This window comes from Pangasianodon hypophthalmus, chromosome 6, assembly GCF_027358585.1.
Source record: "Pangasianodon hypophthalmus isolate fPanHyp1 chromosome 6, fPanHyp1.pri, whole genome shotgun sequence".
Taxonomy (NCBI): Eukaryota; Metazoa; Chordata; class Actinopteri; order Siluriformes; family Pangasiidae; genus Pangasianodon; species Pangasianodon hypophthalmus.
In genome coordinates this window covers 27,688,257-27,707,778 of record NC_069715.1, presented here as the reverse complement: position 1 = coordinate 27,707,778, position 19,522 = coordinate 27,688,257, and the positions used below count along the sequence as shown (strand labels likewise).

Genomic DNA, 19,522 nt, shown 5'->3' with positions numbered 1-19,522 from the left:
GATATTTATACTGTATGTTTTAACGTTTTTTGTTCTTAATGTAGCTCATCGGTGGCTATTTGCGATGAGGTTTTATTGGTGTTCAAACCGCTTCATGATCTGACTAACACACACCTTCACTGGCTCTCTAACTCACTCAATATCCCTTTTTTCTCAGGTACTCCTCCTTTTTCTTTAGGAGGAAGGAGATATTTGTCATCCAGTAAGTGGTTAAAATGATGCAGTCATGTCTGCAGATGCATGGCCTGGTTTCCTCGTCTTCACAGTCCATTACATTTTCAGAACTTTGTCAGAATATTTTTGGTTTATGGTGTGGTTGTGTTTCATTGTGTGTGTGGATATGCATTACTAAGGTAGCGGTCATTCAGTGACTGGTTATGACTTTAACTCTCATGCTTCATGTTATAGCCAGTTACGCTGTGCAGTGTGTGTGTGTGTGTGTGCATGTGTGTGTTTTCAGTGTGTTGTATATCATTCTAGGACTCTGAATAGACAATTTTGTAAATCTCACAGGCTACATTCACACTGCAGTTAAAAAAATGGCCCCACAGTGACCGGGTAATTTTTATCTTATCCCAGTTTCGGCTTTTTATTATTATTATTATTATTATTATTATTATTATTGAATTTACACATCCAATATGTGGCAATCATATGGCAAAAATGTCACGTCATCGCACTAGAAGACATTTTCATGCTGTCTATTTTGATATTTTGATATTTAGGTTTGCAAAGTGCCAGCAGAACACTCGTGATTTAAAGAATCCTATAAAAACTAGAGTTAATGTGAGCAACCTAGTAATAAAATTAGATATTTTACTACTAATAATAAATAATTATTGGAAAAAAATTAATAAATAAAACACTGATATTGAATTGAATTATTAATTCAGTTAATTATTAAAAAATAATAAATTGGAACCTGCAGTGAGATTGTAGCCATGGAATTTTTGTACTAACATCTAACAGAAATCACATTTATTTATTTATTTATTTATTTATTTATTTATTTATTATGCCACAGTTTCATATAATATTTTCTATTAACATTTCAGGCTACTCAGTTATAGGAAATCTCTCAAGTAAGTGATACATGGATCAGCAGTTTTGTTCTCTTAACCTCTGTGTTTTAGTTTTTGTTTGTGGAAATCTGTTCTTTTCAACGTTTCGTGCAGTTTATAATTGTTCTCAGTAGATCATGTGCATTATTTTGGAAGGAGTAAGTTGTTAAATACTAAAGCTGATACTAATATTCCTCTTTCCTTTTTAATGTTAATGGCTCTCTTCTGTTCAATTGTAGGCCCATCAATAAGAAGGCTTTCATTCAGCACGTGGAGGATCTTTGTGCCAATGACAACGCCAAGTTTCACGAGGAATTTGCTGTAATTTCTGTTCTGTGGTATAGATTTAGATGTGTGTGTGAGATAGAGAAAGAAACTAAGATGTTGCAGTGGCATGCTACATTCAATGAGTAGTCTTTTTTGTGATAGGTGATTCAATGTGTTGTAGGAACTGCCGAAGCTTCTGCATGATCTGGCAACATCAGACGCTGACCTGCCATGGAATCGCTCCAAAAACCGCTTCACAAACATTAAACCTTGTATGATCGACATACACGCAACACACACACGTAGACACACATATTTCTTGATCTTTTCTTGACTGTGAAACATCGGTGTAAATTCACTCTCTGGTGGTGGTGTCTCTTTTTTTAGATAACAATAACCGAGTGAAGCTGCTGTCTGAGCCAGGGATCCCAGGGTCTGATTACATCAACGCTAGTTTTGTCTCTGTAAGAGTCAGAATTTTACACACCACAACTCTCATTTCTCTTTCTAGATGTGCTTTTTTTCCAATGCTGTCAGAATTAACATGGCCGTTTCTTGCTATAAGTGTTAAACACTTAATAAACACTTATTTGTGTGTGAATGATTGCGTGTGGCGACTTGTGATGGTTATGGTGTCCCATCTAGAGTGTATTGACACCCAGCATACATCTGCAAACCTAAATAACATTTGTGTCACTTTAGATAGGAAAACTATCTCTTTCATGTATTCATGTAATTATATTATAAAGTTATACTACATATAAGAATTTCCATCACATATCATTTCATATCATGAATGCAGACCAAAAGTGAGGTGAACTCTGAGAACACGGTCCGGAGTTCTGAGCAGTGCTGCTTTTTGCACTAGACAGCAAGGCTCCCCTACTGAAGACTGTTAAACAGTAGGGAGGAGACGCGGATGGGGTGGTGAGGAAACTTCATCACTAGTAGAGGAAAAGAGAGGGTTATTTATAGTAAGCTAATTAGGAAGAAGTTAGAGCTTCAGGCATGGTCTTTCTCCCACTTCACTTCACTTATTTCATAAATACATTATGTAGAATCCAAAATGCAATATAGTGAGCATATTGTATATAGTGAATAGAAACCTGGGTTTGTAATCAAATGAAATCAATGTGAAAATGAATTGAAGATGGTGTATGAAAACCTCTTGGAGATTTTCTTTGTCTTTGTCTTTCCATTGTTTATGCAATACAAATGCATAGGCTAAAGCTGCTCCTAATGTTTTCTGTATAACATTATAAACTCATTCATATTTAATTAATTAATATTCCTCGCACTCCTCTCTGCAGGGTTATCTGTGTCCTAATGAGTTTATAGCCACTCAGGGACCTCTTCCTGGCACCGTGGCTGATTTCTGGAGAATGATTTGGGAAACCAGGACCAAAACCATCGCCATGCTCACCCAGTGCTTTGAGAAGGGTCGGGTACGAGCACAAGCTGAGCTGTCGTTTCTATATTTCATCGCTTGTTTATCGTCTCCCAGTTAGTGTGATTAATCCTGTTGTTGCTTCTCGGTGCAGATTCGCTGTCATCAGTACTGGCCAGAGGACAACAAGCCAGTCACTGTGTTTGGTGACATTATCATCACAAAGCTGACAGAGGACGTGCATCCTGACTGGACTGTCAGGGCGCTCAGAGTGGAGAAGGTTAAAAACTACAGACACATTCAGTAGACACACACACACACACACACACACACACACACACACACACACACACACACATATCACATCATATCAGTGTGTCATATTCATCAGGCCTGATCCTCATCTTATTTCTCGATAATGTACCGGCTTCTGTTCACACATGATCTCAGGAATTATAACTGTTGGGATTTCTACTCTAGCTTGTGTTCACACTTTTGTATGAGTTACGGTAAATGACCATATACCTATGTGAGAGAGTTTTCTGACTTTCTTCCTCCAGCATGGTGACTACATGGTGGTGCATCACTTTAACTACACTTCCTGGCCAGAGCATGGTGTTCCTGAGTCCAGCTCCACATTAATCCAGTTTGTCAAAGCCGTCAGGTCCAACAGAGGCCACGACAACGCAACCATCGTAGTGCACTGCAGGTCAGCTGTGTGTGTGTGTGTGTGTGTGTGCTGAAATGTGTTTCATCTGCATTTCAGATGTATTCACATCTGTACTGGCTGAACTTCTTACTCTTTTATATACTGTATAATCCTCCCAATTTTGGGACTGCATTACCATTCAAAAGTATGGAATAAATGTTTTCAGTAATATGTACTCCTACATCTGTAGAATGATTGTGATATGATTCTAGTGTTAAACAATTAGGTTTCAAATCATTTGTAGAACACTGTAAAATGTTGTGTCCAGAGTGATGACTCCAAAATGATTCCAAATGTTTTATAGTATAAACAATGATGTATATTATGAAACTAATATCCCGAATTTTTTATCTTGAAGCAGACACTTAAAGGAGAAATCACTAATAATTCCAGTATATTATTTATTGTTTAATAAGTTTTTAAATGACTGTGAACTAACTTGTTCCAAACATATTTCAAGATATTTCAAGAAAATATCTTTCAGTGTGTGGATTAAATTAGATCTATACCACATTGCTGTTGAATATCTCAGTTTTAATTGGCAGTAGTTCTGGCTGCAAAATAAATCACAGGTTTATATTAATGCACTCATCAATATGTTTTCATTTCTGTAGTAACAGCTAATTCACAGAGATCTGTATGTTGGAAGCTCCGCATCAATGCATTGAGGAAAATATGTGTAATCGTTGATATGGTGAAGTTTTCTGTGAGGTAACATTTATGGAAGGAGTCTCCAGTGTCACTGCTTTGTAACAGTCAGAGGTAAAGCTGGAACTTTAAGTTGTCCGACACTGGAAAGTCTTTGTGTTGTGGTTTATCTGTAACTTAACAAGTTCTATTAACCTGTTAACTTATTGGCTGCTGTATGTAAGTGCTAAAAGGAACTAACGTGTGTTGGATGTTCTTTAATAAGTGTAATCGTTGGCAGATGGCTGAGGAATGAAACACTTTGGGACATGCTGTTACAGGAAAACAATCACCTTCGGTATGATAACAGTGACTCCTCTTCGTCACATCACCCAGTCTGTGATTATTTTCCTTTAACAGCATGCCACCAAATGTTTCATTCCTTACATATTAGATCTGTTGAACTGTACAGGAGTTGGAATAATGATGGAATAATGACTAATGGAAATGGGACTGGTGATTCCAAGCTTTTGAATGGTACGGTATATATACAGTAATTAAGCAGTAATTACATGGTGAGCAATAGTATATCATTAGAGCTTACAAAAGGTCCAGATGTGATTCCTAACATTTACATGTGAACATAGTCATTGTTTCATTGTTTACGATGACTGAGTCAGTGTGTGTAATGTGTGTGTGCAGTGCTGGCGTGGGCAGAACCGGAGTCTTTATAGCTCTAGACCATCTGATTCAGCACATCCGAGACCATGACTTTGTGGACGTGTACGGCCTGGTGGCAGAACTGCGCAGTGAGAGGATGTGCATGGTGCAGAACCTGGTTAGTCACACACACACACACACACAGACACACACACACTGATTGAAATGTAAATGAACCATGACGTTAATGTCAGACTCTTTGTTCCGCAGGCTCAGTACATGTTTCTGTATCAGAGCACTCTGGATCTGCTGACCAGCAAAGGCAACAGTCAGTCCATCTGGTTCGTTAACTACTCGGCGTTGGAGAAAATGGACTCACTGGATGCTATGGAAGGTAAAATACAGACACAGAAATGTGTTACTGTAACACAAGAAATTATATGTCTCATTTATTGAATCCATGCTGCGAATTTACATGAATAAGCATTTTTTTTTTTTTCAGGTGATGTTGAGCTGGAGTGGGAAGAGACGACAATGTAAGTGCACTGATTTTTATGCATTATGCCTGTGATGGCTTCACTTAAGACCCTGAGTGTGGACGACTGGGGCACTGCGGCCAAACACAGAGCAAACACCAGGAACATTTATGAAGCTGTCAGTTTGCACACACATGCGGTGTGTGTGTGTGTACGTATAATCACTTCAGATCTCCCCTGCTCACATCATTAACTCATTGAAATACCTGGTCAAGGACAGCACAGTGTACTGAAATGTACAGTTAGAGGATTATAAGATGCTGCTTCCTTTTTATTTTTCATTTTAATCCTTCCCTTCTGTTCTGTTTGGGTAAGAATGACTCCTTTTACACTTTTACTTAAATTGGAATGTTATGAAACATTTTTCCAAAATTTGAAACACCTTTTCTCTATTGAACATGAAAAACATCATAAAATTTCAATATTATAAAGTGTAAAAACATTTTAAAAAGTGATTAATAATCATAATATTTATAAATTATTCATAATAATAATATATGTTATGGGCTAAAATGATGAAATCAAACGATTTTTAAAGTTTCCAAAACATTTTATTATTCTGTCACTTTGTTCTCTACCCTCACATTCACGTCTTGTTTTACATGTATTATGTATTACATAATTTATTTATTTTATTCATACATTCAGTATGTTACACACAGCAGCGGATGAAGACCCAGCACTTGTCAACTCACTATTTTTAATTTGTCCCTCATTTATTAAATTTTTGTCATAAATTATTAAGCCAAACGAGTGTTTATGTCAGGAGCTATAAATATACAGGATATTTTAGAGTGTATATTTTCAAATGGAACAGTATTTGTGTTTTGAAATAAATGTGTTTTTTTGTCTGAACTATGCGGTGAGTCTGTGTAATGAAAGGCAATAAAGAGCAGCTGTACAGCTACCATTCAGTACCTTAGCAATACAATAGAATAAACAGAATAGAGGAGCTTCCAAAGGTGAAACACATTCAACTTTTCAGAAAAGTGGTTTTTTACTTCGCAACCAAGAAACAAACAAGAAAAATAAAAATGGAGGACAAAGTGAAACATGAGTCTTGTTAGTGAGTGAATATAGGGAGATATATATATATATATATATATATAAAAACACACAAGCTGCAAGAACAGCTTCAGGATTCTGAAGTGGTACTGTACTGGAGTGACGATGAATGAACAAACTACAGAAAGAAAGAAAGAAAGAAATAAAGAAAGAAGTGATGAAAGAAATGATGATAGGGAAATAAAGTAACAAGAAAGAAAGAAAGAAATGATGAAACTAAAACAAAAGAAAGGATACCTTTTGAGAAAGAAAGAAAGAAAGAAAGAAACAAACAAACAAAGACCTTTTGAGAAAGAAAGAAAGAAAGAAAGAAAGACCTTTTGAGAAAGAAAGAAAGAAAGAAAGAAAAAGAAAGACCTTGAGAAAGAAAGAAAGAAAGAAAGAAAAAGAAAGACCTTGAGAAAGAAAGAAAGAAAGAAAGAAAGAAAGAAAAAGAAAGACCTTGAGAAAGAAAGAAAGAAAGAAAGAAAGACCTTTTGAGAAAGAAAGAAAGAAAGAAAGAAAAAGAAAGAAAGAAAGAAAGAAAAAGAAAGACCTTGAGAAAGAAAGAAAGAAAGAAAGAAAGAAAGGTCTGATAGGTGAGCAGAGGATGTTATTTCGAGCAGAATGTTATTTCCCCCGCGGCTCTCCGGCTTTATTGCAGTTTTTCAGACAACAGCAGAGTTCAGTTATCTGAGCGCTGCAGTAATAAACGCTGCACTACAGACCTGAATATCAGAGTGTTAAAGATTACTCTGCCTCGGGCTGCACGCTGCGCTGCGTGAGCGTTTAATCCTGCAGGCTGAAAGTGGAGGCTGCAACTCTGTCAAGTCGACTCTGACATGACCTCGCTCCCCCTCAAAAAAGCGACAAAAGAGAAAAACAACATGACTTTACAATGGGAATTCATGTTCATTATCAGCATTATGCACATCAGTCTCTGTCTCATCACCTGAGGTAACAGTCACCAGCCTCATCCTCGTCTCTTCACACCCCTGATCTCTCTGTTCACACTAACCTCAGTGGGGAAATAATCGCTGAGTCATTCACTCATTTCTGTTCTGGTGGCTACATTGTTCTTCATTAATGTCTTGTTATTAGGTCATTTAAACATTTTAAAACTTTGTGCGCTGTCTTCTGTACAGAGTGTGTGTAAGCCCTCTTCTTTGTTTTGATGATGTGATGGTATCACAGACATTCTGACAGCTGGTATCTGACTACAAACTGAAATAATTAGACATATTTCTGTTTCACTCCAGCACTTAACTATCCAACAACTTGATCAAAGAAGCTCACACTTAGCTAGCAAGGTTTTAGATGTCTTTATGCAGACTGACTATTAAACTGGCTCCTTACACAACCTAATTTTTGCAGGAAAGTTTAGAATGTACCTTAAATAAAAACTTACGCATCACTTTGTTGAATAAATTTGTGTCGTCTTAAAATAGAAAAACACAATTTGGGTCAAAACATAGTTTTTCATAAATTTTGGCTGTTTTCTAGAATTCAGCCATAGCTACATCCAACATTTTTTTTTTAAACAAACCACCACACAGCTTATGCAAACCATAAACAGCAAAAACCTCTGAACAGAACACAGCAGACAGCGTGATATCTGATAAATTTTATTCCCATTCCAGAAAACTCAGCTGTGCAAACTTCACAGAAACTGTTCCTTCCACAAATCCATAGCAATAAATAAAATCTCACTTTGTTTGCTGTTTCTTTGTCATTTCTGTGCCGACACACAGGATGACATCATTGCTCATCTCCCTCTGTACAAATAGACAAAATATGCAACTAGCAATGAATAATTCTACGTAATACATACTTAATCCTCATTAATGAATCACTCCCAAACCCCAACTAAACAAAATAAAAACACTTAGTTTAAAGCATCTAAAATATACTTCTGTAGGTTGAATCATGTGCCTGTTATAGATCTATGCATATTCATGTTCATAGTCAACTTTTATATGACATGCAGTACAGCAAACAATAATGTTAAAGAGGTGCAAACATGAGCCACAAGGAAGTTTCAAACACAACGCTATTTTCAGTGTTCAATGAAAGGTATTGGCGTGTCCTATGAATCCTGGATGCAAAAAAGAATGCAGTTATGATGTCTTATATGTCAGGAATAATGCTGTCTAATGGAAGGCATGAGCCAGTGGTCATCATAAGTACTTATAGTTACATCCACATTGCCTTATGAAAAAAAAAACCCTGTATGGACAGGTTATGATCAAATCGTGGATTTGAAGACACTGCATTGCTTACACTGATCTCAAAAGAAATTTTTACAAATGAATGAAGGTTTTTAAGGCCTTACAGCAGCACTTTAACCTATAGTACAGAAACTTTCTCATGTTTAACACGTAAAAGTACATTAATTAATAGTAAACTCTGGTGTTAAAGTACATAGTAACTGATGTGAGAACTATTAGATTTGTACAGCAGAACAGTTTAATAGTTAAAAATGTAAGAATGTGTGAAATAATTAATGGAAAAAAAGCATCATGTGTAAAGCCGTAATACTTTATACTCAGATCCATATTTGGAAACAAAGGCAATGCTTTACATTAAGGTTCCCTTAAACGTTCCACAACTTTAAATGTAATTATAAAAGGATAAAAGTATGATGTGCCATTCATTAATAAAAATTGTAATTGTTAGTAAATTGCTGTGCTGTTAGAAGAATAAAACATTCAGGATTTGCTGTTATAGAAAAATAATAACGTTCTGCTCTGTGTTCATTATTTAATAAATAAGTTAATTACTATTTGAATGATTCTGATGTATTAATGCTGAAGTTTATGGTTTGATCATCTTAACTAATGCATTAAATAAGCAAACTTTGATGTAAAGAGTTATCAGTATTTACTTTCAGATGTTAAAATGTTACTACACATTTGTTACCTGTACATTTACCTACAGTCAGATGTACAGGAATTTGCTGAATCAGTTGCCTGGTATTTTTCATGTTAGTTATTTTGTACTTAAATATTCAACTTGCAAAGTAGGCATCAAGTATTACTTGTAAATTTTACCTTATTAACTACTGAAATCTGAAAGAGCTAACTGTTAATTACTAAATATTTACTATAAGTACTTATAATGGCTTATGCCAGTTAGTATAAATATGTGATTACAATGTTGTTATGAATGTTATTTGACATGTCTTCATAAAAGCTTATACTCTTAATGTACAATGTTTCTATTCCATGCTATTTATTTGTACACAGGATTCATAGGAAGTCTTTTTGTTCAAAATTTCAAACAATTTCTTAAAAAAAAAATCATAGGGGTTAGAAACACGTATATCATCTCAGAAGCCCAAAGGCAAAGCAAAATGAGACCAAAAAACAGCCTGGTTTATACTGAGTAGCAATGTCACACCCAGTCACAGTAAAACACTACATAGGCACCCTACAGAAACTGCCACTAGAAAGATAAGGATACCATCCAGGGCCTAGCAGTTGTTGGGGCCATAAAAGGTGAGAATGTATATTATACACAGATGCTGGGATGACCCATGGAATGTTTCGTTACAGCTGTTAGCATTAACTGCTGTAACGTAGCCTGGGCACTTCGTTCCTGCTAGAATGTGGAGAAACATCTCCTTACATTCAGTGTCTCATGAATTAAACTGAAGCTCTGTAATGAAACACTGCAGCACTGTACTTAGACCTATGCATAAGTCCATATAAATGTGCCTTAATCAGGGTGTCTACAGGTATCCTCAAGTTATTTAAAACATTTTTTTCACTGCCACTTCAAATGTAATGGGATTCAATTTTAATTCAGACCTCAGATGTAACTATAGACGTACACAAAAACAGAGGCATGTCTGGGTTATGAGCGGATTTAAGTACATTTTTCTTAAGTCCAGTGTCTGACAGTTTGCTGTAACTGAAATTTATGACCTTTTGATTTTTGGAAATACGAAAATTGTGTTTTTGGTTGTTAATATACTTAACTATGGAATGCAATTTAAGGCGAATATTAAATACACAAATATGACACTATTAATTAAGTAATAGTGTCATCAACAAAACATTTTTCCCTACACAGAGGACATCAGAGGAGACATCGCCTTAATCTGAAACTCTGCTGAGAATTTTTATGGATATAGTTATTAATTAAATTAGCATGTAAGTGTAAAAGATGAGTGCTCGGTTAGCTTATCCTTCAAACTGTGAACACATTTTCTTTACAGGAGAGTGCACTGAATTGACAAAAACATTGGCCTTATTTTATACATTTTATTAATTCAGCAGCGCAGAGTAATAGTAATGGCACTGAGCAGGGAGATGTGTTTGCGCGTAGCTCTGTTCCATTGTAAAAAAAGTGATACCAAAACTGATATTAACAAAAACAATGATATTTAATTCAGTATGTATTTTAGGTTTTATCCTTTATTCGGTGTAGTTTTAAAAATGATGTGTTTCAGGGTGTACGGAAGTCCAAAATGGAGTAAAATGTATATCTAACCATATGGACAATGTATTACTTAGTGCTGTTCATTTGTAAAATGTAATTTAAGAACCTGTGGACACCCTGTTTAATAACACACTATAGATCAAGAGCACATGTTCACCTTTGTGGAACTCTAATCTAAGCCAGGTTTTACAGTTCTGAACCCTGTGACTAACACCAACACGGCTAATGTCATCACGCTGTATGTTAAAGGTTGTAAGAAAATCTGATGCTAACGTTGCAGCTCTGTGGAAATTGCTCTATAAACCCTTAAAGAGATAAAAGTACAGGGAAAAGAACATCTGACAAAACTAACTACTCTGTATCTAAAATACTCATTTAGAGGACACGAGGCCCCGATTGTGGCGTAATTATTTATACAGGACTGAGCAGGTGTTAGAGTATAAAAGGTGTGTGTGGGTGTGTATTTGTGTGTGTTTTGTCAGAGAGAAAAGAATATATTACCGTCTGCAGTCACATGGTTTTGAATAGAAAAGGTACAATGGGAACTGATACACTTGAATATAAGAGTGTGTTTGTGTGTGTGTGTGCTCAGACTAGACTGCGTGTCCCACTTGAATACCTACGCTGACTGAGCAGGTGTTGCGGAGGGGGCGGAGTTGGAGGGCAGAACTGATGTTTGTGGTGATAAGGAGGCGGTGGAGGTGGCAGGGGCGGCTGCTTTGCTCCGCCCTCCCTCGAGCGGGTCGGAGTGGAGACAGCCGACTGGATTAAACGTTGTCCGGGGTTTTGGCTCAGGAACGCCTCTACATGCCCACGGCCTGCTGAGTCCACAACGATCACCTTGACGATCTGCTGGCACTGGATGAGTGTGTCAGGGGAGATGTTGAGGGCGGAGCTGGGGGTGGAGCTGGGAGCCGGGCTAGGCATGATGGCCAGCTGAGGCTGAGAAGTGGGCGGAGCCGGTGGAGTGCTGACCTGGTACGTTCGGAGCCTGTTGTGAATTGACACCTAGTTTAGGAACAGCCAGAAGCAGGAGGAAGCGTTATCAGCCTGGCCTGCGGCGCTCGGGCGGCCCTCCAGTGCGGACGAGACGATAAGGCCGTGCCACGGAGCATGCAGGAGCACACACACACTCCGACATGACGTTCAGTGTGCTGGGACATCCTGCAGCTATCACACCCCTCCTGACTTCCCCACCTTACCATGCTATTACAACAATTAGGCTCTGTAAATTATCAGTTTAACCCTTATGTTCTGTTTGTGGCATGTTCAGGTCATTTTAACTTTCCTGAAGGTGATTAAGAGATGAAAGAAACACTACATAGGAAACTAAAATACATGATTGCTTTCTAAATGAAAGTATAAAGTATGAATAACTGGTGATTATTCTAATATCTAATTGTACTTCCCCTTTTGATGTAAAGTGGGTGGGGCTAATCTAGAGCTTCACCCTTACTAATCACAAAATGATCCTATCCACATAGCTTTTATCCAAACTAAGCATTCATGATTTAGCAGGGTTTGAATGAATCAGCAAAGAGTGTATGGGCGTCCTGTAAAAGTCTAGTCAAGTAACTAAACTAAGCTCCTTCACATACTCCTATAAAAAGGGGTTCCTCAATGGTTCTTTCAATAGTTAAGGATTAGTTTCGTAAAGGGGTTCTACTTGTTAATCAAAAGTGCTTACTAAAATACTAGCCCAAGTTCTGTCAGATAAGTTGTTACAATATCAGAGAAGAATATGAGAAGTAAGGAATATAACATGACATGGTGTGTTGTTATAGGAAAATAATCAACAATGATGTGGTATAATGAAGCAGAGTCACTGTTACCACCCAAAGTTGATTATTTTCCTATAACAGCAGAATTTTATTCCCTTATACCACAGCAATTTGCAAACGACTATACTTTAAATCTATATGTTATATCTATAAAATCAAAAGACCTGGGATTTTGGAACATCCAGTTCCTAGGTACAGAACATGAGGGTTAAATTTTGTAAGAAAAAGCACTAGCAGGAAGCACATCCAATCTAAACTACATATCCAATCCTGCAGGAGGGGTTAGGGGTAAGGGGTATAAGCATGGGGTATTGGGAGTGGGCTGTAGTTTGGAAGTGCTTGCATTGGGACCTGGTAGGGATGCGGGTGTTTGGCTGGGGACAGGACACCGAGGGCCTGGTGTCTCTATAATTATAAAATACAGTGAAGGACACAGTGGGTGTTGAGGTCAAAAGTCAAAGTGGGGTGAGGAGCTGGGGAAAGTGGGTCAATCGGAGCTAAATAAACTTCACGGATAATCTCTATAGGATTACATGCTAATAGTAAAGACACAGATAAACACATTCTGCAATCAATCGATACAAACCTCAACTGCATTGCTTCCAGGCTTGTCATAAAAATCATGGTCTCCTGCAAATCACAAATATAACAGTAAGATCAGATCTTTATCAGTATAGTCAGTCTGCAGCTTCTCCATGTGTATGTGTGTGTGTGTGTGTGTGTGTGGGTGTGTACCTGTGGGAGATATTGGTCTTGAATGCATCTCCAGCTGGCTGCCGTTGTTCTGAGCAGTTGTTCTCGCTGCCTGCTGCCTCTCTAATTCCCCTGAAATACACCACACACACACACACAATAAACACACATACACATCAGTCATGACAGCAACATTTCTGCGAGCTCACACTTTAAGAAAAACACTTCATGTAACTGACATTACATTCGATACGGATCTGTTCCATTTCAGCCACCTCGGCGATGCTCTCCCGCAAATCCTCCACAAACTTCAGCAGCTCCTCAGAATTCTGCGAGCAGAAACTCACCACTTGCTTCTTCTCCGATGAGAACGGAGACAAGATGGTAATACCATGAGGGTAATCTGTGAGAAAACACACACCGACATGAATAGATAATTTTTTTAATTGCTGACTTTAAGTGAGTACTTTGGAATACAGTGGCTTGCATAAGTATGCACTCCCTTGAATGTTTCCATATTTTGTAGTGTTGCAACTTAGAACTTAAATTGACTTAACTGGGATTACACGTCCTGTATGTATACAAAATAGCCTAGAATATTAAACTGGGGGAAATCAATATAGTTTCCAAAATTATTTACAAAGAAAAAATGTAAAAGATGTGATTGCGTAAGTATTAAACCCTATTGCTGTCAAACTAAATTAGTTCTGTTGTCATCAGAAGTCACATAATTATTTGAATGGCGTTTTGTGCAGTTTTTGTGCCATTTAAGTGTCAGACCGTTCCTGGAAAGCCTAAACAAGCAGCCTCATGAAGACCAAGGAGCTACTGTAAACCAGGTCAAAAAACAAGTCCATTATAAAATTGTGAAAAAGCATCAATCAGTGTTTGGTTAATCAAAAATATCCCAAACTATGAAAAGGGTAACTCTGGAGGAGCTGGAGAGATCCACAGCTCAGTTGGGAGAAGCTGTCCACAGGAGCTGGGCTTTATGGAAGAGTGCGAGACGTGAAATCCTGTTTGGAGTTTGGCAAAAGACATGTTGCAGACATGTGGATAAAGGTTCTATAAGACCAAAACTGAGCACTGTTCACCACCTTGAGAAGACCAATCCCCACAGTGAAGCATGATGTCGGTAGCATAACATTGAAAGTTAACCTTGGCCTGTGTGCCAAAGTTCAAGCCACTGTGCAAGCCACTGTAATTAACCAATAAGCGATCATGCTTTTTTAATTTAGAATTCAACCACAGGACCATATACGAACTATCCTATGTTAGTGTATGTTAATATATTATGTAATTGGCCAGTTTCAAACACGTTGCCATGTAGGTCACATGTCCAGATGTGGAATACAAGTGAAATCCAAATGCCAGAATATGTTAAGTATAATGCTATAAATCTTTGTATGGCTGTATATCAGGTTTGTGTATAGTATATACTTATTAACACATGCTTACACTCATTTTCGAACATGTGGAACTGCATCCCCAGCAGACCCATGGCCTTACAGAACACGTAGGTTGCTGCACTCTTCTTCTTGGGACACAGCTTCAGTATCTACCGACACAGAACACACTCTTAATCCATGCAACTGTGTGTTTACGGCTCAGTGTGTACATATGGCTCAGTGTGTACATATGGCTCAGTGTACAAATGGTGCTGGTCTGGAAAAAAACAACTGTGAAAACGATCTGAGTTACTGTAAGATGAGATTTGTCCTACAGTCAATATTAGACAATGTAAAAGTATCAACTGTAACACAAATAATGTATATAGTGTGTGTCTATTAGAGTGGTCTATATTGGCCTAAATGTATTTTATTCCAAAAAATAAAAAGCTCACAGATATTTCTCAGTACATTTACACCTATTCCTTAGATTTTCTAATTCTAGAGGATTTAACATGCACTCTTTTCTTGACATTTAACCAAAATGTTAATACAGGCTGTTCTTTTGAATGGCAGTGTATTACATGAGTAAGTTTTTATATCTTGGTGGGGAACAAATGTCCCCACAAGGATTAGAATATCTGACAGTTTTGACCTTGTGGGGACAGTTAGATAGACTTCATAATTTTTTTATTTAAAGAGACAAAGAGACAAAAGGTTTTATTTGGGTTAGATTTAGGGGTAGCGTTGTATTAATAAGTATGTCAATAGAAGGTCCTCACAAGGATAGTAACAAACATGTTTGTGTGTGTACAACAGAGTTGTGTGTTTGTGTGTGTACACCCACCACAATGAGGTCATTAAAAAGGAACACCTCTCTCTGATGGGCTGCTTGTTTTTGTGGCTTGTTCACATCACTGACTTCATAGAGACGACTGCAGCACACCAGCCTCCGATGAGGCACAGACAGGATCTGAGAGAGAAATAAAGAAGGACAAAAGTACACTTCAGAGTGCACACGTGTTTAAACTCTGAGGGTCTGATGAAAAGCTTGCACCATTAGCACAATACACACATACACTGCGTTCAGTTTAGAGATGGAGTCATAAATAATGGCTTCACACTTTCTGCATTTACGTCACCTGAAAACTCCTCTGTCTCTCTCATTCATAAAATTAAAAACACATAAATATAGTACACAGGCCACTGAGAAGCCCCATCTTTCCACAAATTTGGTAAATTATTTGTTATTTAACACTTAAAGGTGCAATTTGTAATGTTTAAACATGTTTCTAAACATGTAATAATCACATAATTTCAAAGATACCTTAAAATACTGATTTGCTCTATTGCTTTGCAATAAATCTAGCTACTTCATGTCAGGCTTCTGAAATTGGCTTTGACCACAAACTGGAACAGAAACATTCAATTTCCTCCTTTTTCATTACCTCTGAGCTCAAAAACATGACGGATGAATGTTTAACTCTTCTTAAATGGCTGATTATACTGACTGAGTCAACACTTTATGGATACCAAGGTTATGCTTTAAGTAAAATAACAATTCAATGCTTCGTAAAAATTAATATGAAGAGTATAAGATGTATGCCTGGTAGTAATGTGTGAGTAATGCTATAATGGGTCACATGGCTCTGTATTCTGTTCCTAATTGGATGGTAGACTCACAGTCTTCATTCCCTGAATGTTCTGCTCCACCCTGGTGACGTAGGTCACATGGTCCTCGTTGGAGCGAAGCTCGCGCTGCTGGATGCGCTCATAAATGCCAGCCACCATTTCCCGCGGAATATCCGCTCCGTCGTCCACCCCTGAGAGAACCGGAGTACAGTAAGGATTAGTGTGCACTTCTGTGTGGGACAGAGGATATCTCATGTTGTGTGCATATATAGACTAGGTGTGTAACCATGCTTCATGACATGATGCATCCTGATGCAAAAAATGTGACGATGAGCATCGTGGAAATGTGCGATTCACTTCGTGGAAATCAGCATTCTGTTAATTATTCATCTAAAGGGGGTCCCAATCTGCTCAACCCATAGAGTTAAAAAATTCAGAGTGCACACTGGTCACATGATCACATTCTCTCATGGAAAGCCTGCGCCACTACCGAGAATATTCTGCGCTTGTGAAGTGATAAAAAGCTCCAGATCACAAACACAGACATGCATTACATATTATATGGTTACACCACCAAAGAGTGTGTCACATGTCGTGTAACCAATCAATGACCGATTAACAGAGCTGCTATTAACAGAGGCACCCCCTTTGTTTGTACCATTAGTTCCTATTGGAACAAATCTTGAGTAGGAACTAAAAATTGTACAACTCGTATCTTTGGTGCTCAACTGCTGGGTGATGGGAAAAGACCAGTTCCAGTTTTTTGGTGCCAAAACTTGTAGTATTTTGAGGAAAAAGGACCACTAGATGGGGGGCTCTGTGTCTATTTGTTATTACTTCTGCTTGCAGGACACTGATTGGTGGTTAAAAGCTTCATTATGTGTCTGGCTGGTCGATGTATGTGAGGTATGTGGAGAATTTGTGTCAGTTTGATTTTTACCTATACAATTTCTTTAAGGCTACTTATAAAATCACATGATCAGACCAATAAAAATTGCACAGTTAATAGTATTAATTTCACAAGCCACATGCATACACACACTCTCTCTCTTTTAATTTTCTCCACAGACATGAGAGGTGTGTTAACATCCTGTAGTGTATTCAGTATCTTTTTAAAATCATCATCATACCTGCCTTAAAGGTGCAGTTTGTAATTTTGAATTTTAATTCCAATGAAAACACTTGACAAGCTTCCATAACTAATCCCTTCTTGTATTTTAACTCATCAGTTGCCTTTTAAGGAAAAGGGGTGGGGTTAATCAGCTCAGTTCTGCCTATAGGTGGAGCTAATTTCAGGGCCAGAGAAATAGGCAAATAACAGAAGCATGAAATGTTGAAAATTACTAGATCTGTTACATGGCAATATTATGAACCACATTTTTTTTCCTAAGGCATCTCTGAAATCAAATGTCTAGAGACCCTTTTAAATATTACAGGCTGCCCCTTTAATGGTGATGAGAATCATACTGAATTCACCTCGGAGGTTGCGTATAAAGTCCTCGAGGCGCATCTTACGCTCGGGTTTGATGTTAGGGCTGTACATGTCAGTGTTGAGCAGGACGATGGCGAAGGCCAGGATGAAGATGGTGTCAGGGTTGTGGAACTGCTGCACCACATCAGGGTTACACATACAGTACCTCTGACTACGAAAGAGAGAGAGAGAGATAGATGAAAGGAAAAATGAGTGCATGACAGAAAGTAAGACAGAGATAGATGAGAGAGCAGAAAAAAGAAACAAGAGGGAAGGACAGCGATGGTGCACTTAGTCTGCCTCATGCCTTGGCCTTTGTATTTCATAATTTTTTTCCCATTAAGGCTGGTTTGGTTCATATTCTTTGGTTCAGAATAACCCTCAGAGGTCTTTAATTCTTCAACATACGCACACACACACACACACACACACATACACATACACACACACACGGCTAAGCAGTGTCATGCTTGAGAACTTTTTATATGTAGGCATTATAAAATTCAGTTTTTATGGGTACAGAAATTTTTAGTATTCAGGGTTTTCAGAAATTAAGCTCCCTGGACCAAAATTAAACCAGACTAATACTTCGTCATGTCTCCCATCACAGGAAAGTCTTCAGGACGGAGATTTGATGCTTTCACAGTAACATGACAAGCTGCATTTTTTCTGTCTCATTAACTTCAAGAGAAAGTAAGGGACTGTTTATGGCTGTTTTAACGTAAGTGACAGCACAGGAACTACCCTGGGTTACGGAAGTTCCACAACATTAAATGTAACTATAAATGGATAAAATGTACGATGTGTTCTTTAATAAATGAAAATTGTAATTGTTGGCATTTTGCTGTGATATAACATGCCAGGACTTGCTGTTACAGGAAAACAATCAACTTCGGGGTGGTATCAGTAACTCTCTAACTCGGATTATTTTCCTCTAACATTAAATGTTTTTTTCTTATTTTTCTGATAATTTCTCTAATTTAAAACAGAATATATAGATGTTTTTGTGTGTTTCTCACCTGAACGCCTCGATAAGCCTCTCCACTTTCTGAGCCTCTCCCTGTACACGCACATGAGCCTGAAACTTCCGGAGAGCCTCGTCCAGCTCCAGCAAGGAGAAATCCATCTCATCCACCACACAGCTGGGAGACAGACAATGCAAACTGAAATATGTGTGTTTTTATGGCTTTCTTCATGAACAAAGCCTGTGGGGAAAGTCAGTGATACACAGTACAGTGGTGAGCTTTAGAACGGAACTTAAAGTCTAAAAACCACCGGTGCCATGGGACGTCTGTAATCAGGATCCAGAAGTTCCTCAGAGTGACTCTGCCCACATCAGCTTCATAAATGATTTATTTATGATGTAAAGAAAGAAATACTGAAGGAAGCTAAAGGAAAGTCAAATGAGGAATTAAAGAAATTATAGTTATGAAAGAAAAAAGGACAGAAAGAAAAACAGGAAGAAGCAAAGGAAAGAGAACTAGAGAAGCATTAAAGAAACCTAGAGTTAAAGCATAAAAAACAGGGATAGAAAAAAAGAGAAGCAAAGAGTAAGGTGAAAGGACTGAGAGATGGAAAAAGAGAGAAGCAGAAAGAAAGAAAGAAAGAAAGAAAGAAAAAGAAAGAAAGAAAGAAATAAGATGAGATAAAGATGTGATAAAGATGAGCGAGAATGGGAAAGTAACAGAAAACAGGAAGAAACAGAAGAATAAAAGGAAAAAAGATTGGTGTGTTTAAGGGCTGTTTCTGTGAAGTTACTTGTACCGTATAGAACTTTTTTTTTTAAATATGTGTCCCACTGTAGAGGTGCTGTCTCTCCGTAT

General features: G+C 37.7%; 2 protein-coding genes across 6 annotated transcripts in view; one reads left to right on the top strand and one right to left on the bottom strand.

Annotated features, from left to right (window-relative positions):
• The window catches only part of ptprq (protein tyrosine phosphatase receptor type Q), a 56,425-nt gene extending 50,144 nt beyond the window's left edge, over positions 1-6,281 (top strand). For 2 of the 4 annotated variants that reach the window (XM_026914018.3, XM_053235182.1), the window contains 11 exons: positions 158-202; positions 1,056-1,082; positions 1,301-1,382; positions 1,510-1,600; positions 1,716-1,792; positions 2,639-2,773; positions 2,870-2,995; positions 3,276-3,424; positions 4,754-4,889; positions 4,982-5,105; positions 5,214-6,281. In XM_026914018.3, coding sequence (XP_026769819.3) covers positions 158-202; positions 1,056-1,082; positions 1,301-1,382; positions 1,510-1,600; positions 1,716-1,792; positions 2,639-2,773; positions 2,870-2,995; positions 3,276-3,424; positions 4,754-4,889; positions 4,982-5,105; positions 5,214-5,251 — 1,030 coding nt within the window. In that variant the 3' untranslated portion in view covers positions 5,252-6,281. The remainder of the gene's footprint in view (positions 1-157; positions 203-1,055; positions 1,083-1,300; positions 1,383-1,509; positions 1,601-1,715; positions 1,793-2,638; positions 2,774-2,869; positions 2,996-3,275; positions 3,425-4,753; positions 4,890-4,981; positions 5,106-5,213) is intronic. The other 2 variants (XM_053235183.1, XM_053235184.1) reach the window with 2 other exon arrangements.
• A 1,619-nt stretch (positions 6,282-7,900) lies between these two features.
• iqsec3b (IQ motif and Sec7 domain ArfGEF 3b) overlaps positions 7,901-19,522 on the bottom strand; it is a 38,252-nt gene continuing 26,630 nt past the window's right edge. The window contains exons 7-15 of one of the 2 annotated variants that reach the window (XM_026913411.3): positions 18,719-18,841; positions 17,705-17,871; positions 16,280-16,419; positions 15,444-15,569; positions 14,667-14,766; positions 13,453-13,611; positions 13,251-13,340; positions 13,102-13,145; positions 7,901-11,742 (exon numbers count right to left, since the gene is read on the bottom strand). In XM_026913411.3, the coding sequence (XP_026769212.1) occupies positions 11,323-11,742; positions 13,102-13,145; positions 13,251-13,340; positions 13,453-13,611; positions 14,667-14,766; positions 15,444-15,569; positions 16,280-16,419; positions 17,705-17,871; positions 18,719-18,841 (1,369 nt within the window). In that variant the 3' untranslated portion in view covers positions 7,901-11,322. The remainder of the gene's footprint in view (positions 11,743-13,101; positions 13,146-13,250; positions 13,341-13,452; positions 13,612-14,666; positions 14,767-15,443; positions 15,570-16,279; positions 16,420-17,704; positions 17,872-18,718; positions 18,842-19,522) is intronic. The other variant, XM_026913412.3, reaches the window with a different exon arrangement.